The sequence below is a fragment of the Gavia stellata genome, chromosome 8 (assembly GCF_030936135.1).
Source record: "Gavia stellata isolate bGavSte3 chromosome 8, bGavSte3.hap2, whole genome shotgun sequence".
Classification (NCBI taxonomy): Eukaryota; Metazoa; Chordata; class Aves; order Gaviiformes; family Gaviidae; genus Gavia; species Gavia stellata.
In genome coordinates this window covers 26,619,142-26,630,150 of record NC_082601.1, presented here as the reverse complement: position 1 = coordinate 26,630,150, position 11,009 = coordinate 26,619,142, and the positions used below count along the sequence as shown (strand labels likewise).

General features: G+C 40.0%; 1 protein-coding gene across 1 annotated transcript in view; it reads left to right on the top strand.

Moving 5' to 3' along the window:
• Positions 1–11,009, top strand: part of TTN (titin) — a 243,708-nt gene that overhangs the window by 215,586 nt on the left and 17,113 nt on the right. The window contains exons 223-238 of the mRNA XM_059820083.1: positions 298–594; positions 698–1,285; positions 1,386–1,688; positions 1,836–2,132; positions 2,600–2,887; positions 2,975–3,274; positions 3,369–3,671; positions 3,838–4,143; positions 4,251–6,017; positions 6,113–6,409; positions 6,975–7,262; positions 7,355–7,654; positions 7,733–9,799; positions 9,892–10,194; positions 10,277–10,582; positions 10,674–10,964. Coding sequence (XP_059676066.1) covers positions 298–594; positions 698–1,285; positions 1,386–1,688; positions 1,836–2,132; positions 2,600–2,887; positions 2,975–3,274; positions 3,369–3,671; positions 3,838–4,143; positions 4,251–6,017; positions 6,113–6,409; positions 6,975–7,262; positions 7,355–7,654; positions 7,733–9,799; positions 9,892–10,194; positions 10,277–10,582; positions 10,674–10,964 — 8,301 coding nt within the window. The remainder of the gene's footprint in view (positions 1–297; positions 595–697; positions 1,286–1,385; positions 1,689–1,835; positions 2,133–2,599; positions 2,888–2,974; positions 3,275–3,368; positions 3,672–3,837; positions 4,144–4,250; positions 6,018–6,112; positions 6,410–6,974; positions 7,263–7,354; positions 7,655–7,732; positions 9,800–9,891; positions 10,195–10,276; positions 10,583–10,673; positions 10,965–11,009) is intronic.

Genomic DNA, 11,009 nt, shown 5'->3' with positions numbered 1-11,009 from the left:
ATATTTAAAATAATATGTGTTTTAAAATGTTTGCTTCAAAATACTATAAAAAGTGTTAAATCCGTTTACAGTAAAAAAGATAATTTTGTGGTAGGTATATCTGTGGTTTTACAAATGAAAAAGAGCTAAGCAATAGCTTGAATTTTAAGCTTTGCTTGCATTTTACTTAAAATGTTTGTAATATACAAATTCACTCAAAAACACATTTTCTCAATGTAGATGGCATTCCTGTGCAATTGCTAATACAAAAAGTAAATACTTGCTATATTGCTTAACCTGTTGCACTTCTTTTCTCAGAAAAACCCAGCCCACCAGAAAAACTTGGAGTAACAAATGTCACAAAGGACAGTGTTTCTCTTTCATGGCTAAAACCAGAACATGATGGTGGAAGCAGAATTTTGAGCTACCTCGTTGAAGCTCTTGAGAAAGGACAGCAAAAATGGGTTAAGTGTGCAGTCGTAAAGACAACTCATCATGTTGTCCATGGTCTTAAGGAGAATGTTGACTATTTCTTCAGGGTGTCTGCAGAAAACCAAGCTGGTTTAAGTGATCCTAAGGAATTACTGCTCCCTGTTACAGTTAAAGAACAATTAGGTATGCTTCCTGAAATGAGACAGAAGTTGATACACATTAAACTGGATTCATATTTTAAAAGAGAGAACATTTTTTAATGGTTTGAAAATGTTTTCTTTTTCAGAATCTCCTGAGGTTGACATGAAGGGCTTCCCTCATAACACTGTATACATTCGAGCGGGATCAAACCTGAAAGTTGAAATTCCAGTTTCTGGAAAACCAGTGCCAAAGGTGACATTGTCTAGAGACGGTGTTCCACTGAAACCTACCATGAGATTTCACACAGAAACCACTGCAGAAAGTCTCATCATTAATCTTAAAGAAAGTGTGGCTGCTGACGCTGGCAGATATGACATTACTGCTGCCAACTCAAGTGGCACCACAAAATCATTTGTAAATATTGTTGTGCTGGATAGACCAGGTCCTCCTGTTGGTCCTGTTGTCCTTAGTGAAATCACCGAAGAGACTGTAACACTCAGATGGCAGCCACCAGCTTATGATGGTGGAAGTCAAGTTACCAACTATATTGTACTGAAAAGAGAAACAAGTACTGCTGCTTGGTCCGAAGTGTCTGCAACCGTTGCTAGAACTGTTATCAAAGTTATGAAGCTCACAACAGGAGAAGAATACCAATTCCGCATCAAAGCTGAGAACCGCTTTGGCATCAGCGATCACATAGACTCACAATGTGTGGTTGTCAAGCTTCCTTACAGTGAGTAATATGCTTCTCACACTATAGGTCAATGTTTTAATGCTCTGATGTTGAAAATATAATTTTCTTAACAATTAACCGCTTCTTTTGATATCATCAGCTACCCCTGGTCCTCCTTCCACACCATGGATCATGAATGTCACTCGAGAGAGTATTACTGTTGGATGGCATGAACCAGTCACTAATGGTGGCAGTGCAGTCATTGGATACCACCTGGAAATGAAAGACAGGAATAGCATATTATGGCAGAAGGCTAACAAGACCGTCATTCGCACAACTCATTTCAAAGTCACCACTATCAGCGCTGGCCTTATCTATGAATTTAGAGTTTATGCAGAAAATGCAGCTGGCATTGGAAAAGCAAGTCATCCTTCTGATCCAGTCCTTGCAATTGATGCTTGTGGTATGTATTCCCTAGAAAATAAAGAAGCCCAACTGTTTAAGTAGTGTTTGGGATTTTTTTCCCCCTGTGATATGCTGTCCTGTACAGTAAGCCAGTATCCAAAACAGCTGTTATTCATTAGCAATACTCTTATGTTTCCTACTGCAGAACCACCAAGAAACGTTCGTGTCTCAGATATTTCCAAGACTGCAATCACTCTGTCATGGCAGAAGCCAGCATTTGATGGTGGTAGCAAGATCACTGGATACATCGTAGAAAAACGTGATCTTCCGGATGGCAGATGGACAAAAGCTAGCTTCACCAATGTTATTGAGACTCAGTTCACAGTATCTGGTCTGACACAAAATTCCCGGTATGAATTCCGGGTCTTTGCTAAGAATGCCGTTGGTTCCATTAGTAATCCCTCAGATGTTGTGGGTCCTATCACATGTGTTGATACGTATGGTAAGTGTTTTGCAATGATATAACGGTACCATTTTGTGGTACTAGGAAGCTTAAAGGCAGCATTGTTTTGTACAACAATAGTCTTTTAAATATGGAAGGCTAGCTTACAGTGATTGATTCAATAAGCTTGAATGACTGTGAGCTATTTGGGGATGGTTGTAATGAACATCTTTGGCTGTATCTGCATTTTTAAAGCCTTACAGTATCTTTATTCTTCGAGCAACAGAAATCTGCCCCTGCCAAAGTGGTTATATTTATACATATGGTTGCCTTTTTTTTGGTAGGATTACTTCTAATTTGTTCTAGGTTTATGATTTAAGTTACATATGCTATCTTTACTTTGATCTGTATTAATAAAATGCCTGTAACTATTAGATTAAATAAAGTAATATTATTTTTTGTTTTATTAAATACTAGCCTAAAATAACTATGTTTTTAACTTGTTCTTATTCTTATTTTTTCTGAAGGTGCACCTGAAATCGATGTGCCACCAGAATATACAGAAGTGGTGAAATATAAAGCAGGATCTTCAGTTAAGCTAAAACTAGGCATCTCAGGCAAGCCTATACCCACAATTGAGTGGCTCAAAAATGGCAACGAGGTACAAACCAGTGCACTAATGTCTGTTGAAAACACAACAGAATTTGCCTCTATACTCATCAAGGATGCAACTCGACTTAACAGTGGCACCTATGAATTAAAATTGAAGAACGCCATGGGTTCAGCATCAGCCCATGTTAGAGTACAGATACTTGGTATGTCTTAAGATACAACTGCATTATACTATTAAACAATAGTTCAGTAATAAATACTTAACATCATCTTTCTTCTGCCTTCCACAGACAAGCCAGGACCCCCAAGTGGACCTATACAATTTAAGACAGTCACTGCTGAAAAGATTACAATAATGTGGGACCCACCAGCAGATGATGGTGGTGCACCTGTAACACACTATGTTGTTGAAAAGCGGGAGACAAGTCGGGTTGTATGGTCGTTAATTTCTGAAAAACTGGAGGGATGTATCATAACTACAACAAAACTCATCAAAGGAAATGAATATGTGTTCCGTGTCCGTGGTGTGAACAAGTTTGGAGTTGGTGATTCACTGGAGTCCGAACCTGTTATAGCCAAAAATTCATTTGGTAAGAAACATATAGAATAACTTATGCAACTGAATCATCTTCTGTATTATTCGTAAATAGTACTGATCTACTGACATATATTTTTCTTACTCAGTTACACCTGGACCACCTAGTGTACCAGAAGTCACAATGATAACCAAGAATTCTATGACTGTTGTCTGGAATAGGCCCACTGTTGATGGAGGCAGTGAAATATCAGGATATTTTCTTGAGAAGCGTGACAAGAAGAGTCTGAGTTGGTTCAAGGTTACTAAAGAAACCATTCGGGACACCAGACAGAAAGTAACTGGTCTGACTGAAAACAGCGAATATCATTTCCGAGTTTGTGCTGTCAATGCAGCTGGACAAGGTCCGTTCTCTGAAGCTTCTGACTTCTACAAAGCCGCAGATCCTGTTGGTAAGATACAGCATGCTGTATTTCTAATTGGTTAGAAATCAATGGACAATGAGCAATTAGGATGGGATTGCATCAATGTAACTGAGGGCAGATTTTATTCCTCTTTATGATTAATTGTAAATACAGCTTCTGATTTTTCCCCACCTCTGTAAACTATCACTTACAGATAAACCAGGCTCGCCAACAAAACTGAAGGTTGTGGATACAACCAAGACATCTGTCACCCTTGGCTGGATTAAACCTGCTTATGATGGAGGAAGTCCAATTACCAACTATGTGGTGGAGAAAAGGGAAGGTGAAGAGCAAGAATGGACTGTAGTCAGTACTAAGGGAGAAGTGAGAACAACTGAGTATGTTGTATCCCACCTTCAGCCAAGTGTTAATTATTATTTCCGCGTGTCTGCTATAAATTGTGCTGGACAAGGAGAGCCTATTGAAATGACGGAACCCATTCAAGCTAAAGATGTTCTTGGTACTATACTTTTCAGTGATTTATCATTTTTCTGTGTTTTATTTTTTTCAAAGCATTTCTTATTTTACATTCCAAGTATGTATATTAATTTTTACTTATTTCCACAGTGGCACCAGAGATTGATCTGGATGTTGCTCTCCGGACCTCTATTGTTGCTAAAGCAGGTGAAGATGTGCAAATAATGATTCCATTCAAAGGAAGACCTCCTCCAACAGTCACATGGAGAAAGGGTGACAAGAACCTTGGGATTGATGAAAGATATATCATCCAGAACACAGAATCATCTACACTACTTACTATTCCTCAAGTTACCCGAAATGATACAGGAAAATACATTCTTACAATTGAAAATGGAGTTGGAGAAACAAAGTCATCATTTGTGAATGTAAAAGTACTTGACACGCCATCTGCCTGCCAGAAGCTGCAGCTTAAGCATGTTTCTCGTGGCACAGTTACACTGGTATGGGAGCCACCTCTCATTAATGGTGGTTCTGAAATAACAAATTATGTTGTTGAAAAAAGAGATGCTACAAAGAGGGCCTGGTCAACTGTAACAACAAAGTGTTCTCATACCACCTTTAAGCTAACTAACCTGTCAGAGAAGACTGCATTCTTCTTCCGTGTTCTTGCTGAAAATGAAATTGGACTGGGTGAACCTTGTGAGACATCTGAACCAGTGAAAGCTGCGGACATACCTGCACCTGTGAAAGACCTAGCCATGAAAGATTCTACAAAGACTTCTGTTAAATTACAGTGGAGCAAACCTGACTATGATGGTGGTAGCATTATATCAGACTATGTTATTGAAAAGAAACTGCAGGAAGAAAAAGAATGGACATATGCAGGCACAAGCAAGAGCTGTGAATTTGAAGTTGAAAAACTTAAAGAGCTTTCTGTCATGGAATTCAGAGTCTTTGCTAAAAATGAGAAAGGCATGAGTGACGGTGTTACTGTTGGACCCATTACAGTGAAAGAACATATAATAACACCTGAAGCTGACCTTTCTGATATTCCTGGAGGTCAAATTGCAGTAAGAATTGGACATAACCTGCACATAGAATTGCCCTATAAAGGTAAACCTAAGCCATCAATGAGCTGGCTCAAAGACAACCTTCCTCTTAAAGAAACTGAACATCTTCGTTTCAAGAAAACTGAAAACAAGATAAGCTTAAGCATCAAGAACGTGAAAAAGGAGCATGGTGGCAAATATACTTTAATTCTTGATAATGTAGTTTGCAGAAAAACATTCACAATCACTGTCATCACTCTTGGCCCTCCATCTAAGCCAAAAGGACCTTTAAGACTAGATGAAATCAAGGCAGATAGTGTAGTTTTGTCATGGGAATCTCCTGAAGATGATGGGGGAGGAGAAATTACTGGCTACAGTATCGAGAAGAGAGAAACTTCACAAATGAACTGGAAGCTGGTGTGTTCGAGTGCCTCCAGAACAACTTTCAGAGTACCAAACCTTGTTAAAGACACTGAATATCAGTTTAGAGTTCGTGCGGAAAACAGATATGGAGTGAGCCCACCTCTTGTCTCAGCAGATGTTGTGGCAAAGCATCAGTTTAGACCACCAGGTGCCCCGGGCAAGCCTGTTGTATACAACATAACTGCTGATGGAATGACCATATCTTGGGATGCTCCCGTTTATGATGGTGGTTCAGAGATTATTGGATACCACGTTGAAAAGAAGGAAAGAAACAGTATTTTGTGGCAGAAGGTTAATGTTGCATTAATATCTAACAGAGAATACAGGATTACCGGACTGCTTGAGGGCCTGGAATACCAGTTCCAAGTATATGCTGAAAACACTGCAGGTCTAAGCCGAGCTAGCGAGCCGAGCAAATTCACTTTGGCAGTCTCTCCAGTGGGTAAGTGAATGATCAATCACCCATCCAAGAAAATTCTAGTCTTGTGGACTATGGTGAGCAGCAATAAAAATAAATTTTAATTATTTTCCTTTCAGACCCACCTGGTACTCCTGATTACATTGATGTCACCAGGGAAACAGTCACCCTTAAATGGACACCCCCGCTGCGTGATGGAGGCAGTAAGATTGTGGCCTACAGCATTGAGAAACGGCAAGGAAGTGAAGACCGTTGGCTCAGATGTAACTTTACTGATGTCAGTGAATGCCAATATACAGTTACAGGACTCAGTTCAGGCGACCGATATGAATTCAGAGTGCTTGCAAGAAATGCTGTTGGTACAATCAGCCCACCTTCACAATCTTCAGGCTATATCATGACCAGAGATGAAAACAGTAAGAATTATTTCTTAATATGCTTGTATTTGGGTACTGAAACCAGCTAGAGCTTCTGGCTGTACTGATTGAAAATGGGAGGCCAAGGGTGGAAGAACGTGTGACTGAGGTACTTCCAGTCAACTCAGAACATTTCCGTTTGTACTCCAAGGTAGAAGGGTCTAAACTGAAGACCCAAATCTGGCATACGTACATAATCAATTGCTGAAAGGCATGGCACTCTACATTTGTGTTGGATAAGCAGCAGCAGCAAAGTTGGAAAGAAGTCATAAACTGTAATATTCTGATGCACTGAATAATTTAGAAATGAAAATGTGCCTCAGGTAGCTTGGCATGCTGTAACAGCATATATTAATAGTGTCTTTCATCTATTGTTAATATGTTGCACTGTGTGCTTACAGAAAAAATAAGTTTATAGTTCATATAATAACTGCTTTTTAGAGAATGCCATTTTCTAAGTGAAATAATCCTATATATAACAAGCTTTTATAATTAGTACATTAAAAAGAGTTTCAGGAAAAAACACTTAGCTATATGGGAATTGAATTATATTTTCCATTTTTAGTTGCTCCAACAATTGAATTTGGCCCTGAGCACTTTGAAGGCCTTAATGTTAAAGCTGGAGAAAGCATTAGACTGAAAGCTCTAATCAAAGGACGTCCAGTACCTAAAGTGACATGGTTTAAGGATGGTAAGGAGATTGAGAAAATAATGAATATAGAAATAACTACAGCTATTGGATACAGTACAATCTTCATTAGAGATGCTACCCGGGATCATCGTGGAGTGTACACAGTAGAAGCCAAAAATGCATCAGGCACTAAACGAGAAGATATTACTTTCAGAGTACAAGGTACTGCACCAAACACTTTCAGCATGCTCTTTTAAAATACTATTTTATTCTAAGTGCCAGCAAATTATAATTTTGAACCTTTAAAATTGCAGACACACCAGGAAAAGTTGGTGGACCTATACGATTCACAAACATTACTGGAGAAAAAGTCACATTATGGTGGGAGCCTCCGGCTAACGATGGTTGTGCTTCTATTTCCCACTACATAATTGAAAAACGTGAAACCAGCAGGATTGCTTGGGCATTAGTTGAAGATAAATGTGAAGCTTGCAGCTACACTGCACTTAAATTAATTAAGGGCAATGAGTACCAGTTCCGTGTCTCTGCAGTGAACAAATTTGGAGTTGGCAGACCATTGGAGTCTGATCCAGTTACTGCACAAATACCTTACAGTAAGTTTCCACCTCATTCTGTAGAAAGAACTGTGGAGTTACCATCTTGTTTTTCTCATGACGCTTTTCTTTTTTTAGCTCTCCCTGATGCACCAGGAACTCCAGAGCCTACCAATGTAACAGGAGACAGTATCACACTCACATGGGCAAGACCAAAATCAGATGGCGGAAGCGAGATAAATGAGTATATTCTAGAAAGGAGAGAAAAGAAGAGTATGCGCTGGGTTAAAGTATCCAGTAAGAGGCCCATTATTGAGAACAGATACAGAGTAACGGGCCTTATTGAAGGCAATGAGTATGAATTCCATGTCATGGCTGAAAACGCTGCAGGAGTTGGACCTCCAAGTGACGTTTCAAAGCTGATTAAATGTAGAGAACCAGTCAGCCCACCAAGTGCTCCTAATGTTGTAAAGGTGACAGATACATCAAAGACTAGTGTAAGCTTAGAGTGGACCAAGCCAGTTTTTGATGGAGGCATGGAAATAATTGGGTACATCATTGAGATGTGCAAAGCTGATCTCGAAGCATGGCAGAAAGTCAATGCAGAGACTGTTCTTGCTACTAAATATACCGTTGTTGATTTGGAGGCAGGAGAACACTATAAATTCAGAGTTAGTGCTGTCAATGGTGCTGGCAAAGGAGAAAGTTGCGAAGTTCCTGCTTCAGTCCAAACCGTGGACAGGCTTTCTGCACCTGAAATTGATATTGATGCAAACTTCAAGCAGACTCATATTGTAAGAGCAGGTGCAAGCATTCGTCTATTTATTGCCTTCTCTGGAAGACCTGTTCCTACTGCTGTGTGGTCCAAAGCAGATGCTAATCTTAGCTTGCGTGCTGACATTCAAACAACTGATTCATTCAGCACGTTGACTGTGGAGGAATGCAATAGAAATGATGCTGGCAAGTATGTCTTTACTGTGGAAAACAACAGTGGGAGTAAGGCTATCACATTTACTGTCAAGGTTTTAGACACGCCTGGTCCACCTGGTCCTATTACATTTAAAGATGTTACTCGAGGATCTATTACTTTAATGTGGGATGCTCCTGTTCTGGATGGAGGTTCACGTATCCATCACTACATTGTGGAAAAACGGGAAGCAAGCCGTCGTAGCTGGCAAGTGGTGAGTTCAAAATGCACTCGACAAATCTTTAAGGTCACTGATCTGGCAGAAGGTGTGCCGTATTACTACCGAGTGTCAGCAGAAAATGAATATGGTGTAGGTGAACCCTGTGAATTAACAGAACCAGTTGTAGCCACGGAAGAACCTGCTCCACCTAAGAGACTAGATATTGTTGACACAACTAAATCTTCTGTAGTTTTAGCTTGGCTTAAACCTGATCATGATGGTGGTAGCCGTGTTACCGGATACCTTCTTGAAATGAAACAAAAAGGATCTGACTCCTGGATTGAAGCTGGACAAACCAAACAACTTACTTTCACTGTAGAAGGCCTTGTGGAGAACACTGAATATGAGTTCCGGGTCAAGGCAAAGAATGATGCTGGCTACAGTGAGCCAAGAGAAGCTTTCTCTTCTGTTATCATTAAGGAGCCACAGATTGAACCAACAGCAGATCTCAGTGAAATAAGCAGACAGCTCATAACATGCAAGGCTGGAAGCACCTTTACTATTGATATACCAATTAGTGGGCGCCCAGCTCCAAAAGTGACATGGAAACTTGAGGAGATGAGGCTGAAGGAAACTGAGAGAGTGACCATCAAGACAACAAAAGACAGAACCACACTGACTGTAAAGGACAGTATGAGAGGTGACTCTGGTAAATACTACCTCACACTTGAAAACTCTGCTGGTGTGAAAACATTTACTGTCACAGTTGTAGTCATAGGAAGGCCAGGTCCTGTCACTGGCCCAATTGAAATATCATCTGTCTCTGCTGAATCCTGTGTGTTGACCTGGAAAGAACCTGAAGATGATGGTGGCAGTGACATTACAAACTACATTGTAGAGAAACGTGAATCTGGCACAACAGCATGGCAGCTGGTAAATTCCAGTGTGAAACGTACACAGATCACAGTCACTCGTCTCACAAAATACCAGGAGTACAGTTTCCGAGTAAGCTCAGAAAACAGATTTGGTGTCAGCAAACCTACTGAATCAAAAACAATTGTTGCTGAGCATCCATTCGGTAAGTGAAACACTTTTCAAAATTTGTTCTTTTCCTCTGACTGAGGTATTTCTAATAACTAACATTTTCCTCCCCATCTTTTTTGTGTTTAGTCCCACCAAGCCCACCTTCAAGGCCAGAAGTCTATTCTGTGTCTGCAACTGCCATGGCCATTCGCTGGGAGGAACCCTATCATGACGGTGGCAGCAAAGTCATTGGATATTGGGTTGAAAAGAAGGAGCGCAACACTATCCTTTGGGTGAAGGAAAACAAAGTGCCATGCTGTGAATGCAGCTACAAAGTCATGGGATTGGTGGAAGGCCTAGAATATCAATTCAGAACCTATGCTCTAAATGCTGCAGGTGTTAGCAAAGCTAGTGAAGCTTCCAGACCTGTAGTGGCTCAAAATCCAGTTGGTAAGTATTACTTTTAGAGTTATGTTGTTATTTAAGCTAAAATAGAATTGCATTTCTCATTTTTCTTGTTTGATTCCTCCAGATCCACCAGGAAGACCAGAAGTAACAGATGTCACCAGATCTACAGTGTCACTGAGCTGGTCAGCACCCCTTTATGATGGTGGAAGTAAAATTATTGGATATATTATAGAGCGCAAACCATATAATGAATCTGGTGACGGACGCTGGCTGAAATGCAATTATACCATTGTCTCAGAAAACTTTTTTACTGTGACAGCTCTTAGTGAAGATGAAGCATACGAATTCCGTGTACTAGCAAAGAATGCTGCTGGTGTGATTAGCAAAGGATCTGAATCGACTGGTGCTGTCATTTGCAAAGATGAATACTGTAAGAAATATTCAGGAACAATTAAAAACATAATATTCTATTTTTAGTACTGTCATGTAATTTGTTTTTAATCTCTTTTTCCTTATGACAGCACCACCAAAAGCTGAACTCGATGCCAGACTGCAGGGAGAAATTGTGACAATTAGGGCTGGATCGGATCTTGTTCTCGATGCGGCTGTTGGTGGGAAACCAGAACCAAAAGTCTTCTGGTCCAAAGGTGAAAGGGAATTGGATCTATGTGAAAAGATATCTCTGCAATACACCAGCAAACGAGCCATTGCAATTATCAAGTTCTGTGACAGAAGTGATAGTGGAAAATATACTCTAACAGTTAAAAATGCCAGTGGGATGAAACAAATTTCTGTTCTTGTCAAAGTGCTTGGTATGTATCCCATGATTAATATTCCCACTTAGTATACTAAAAACC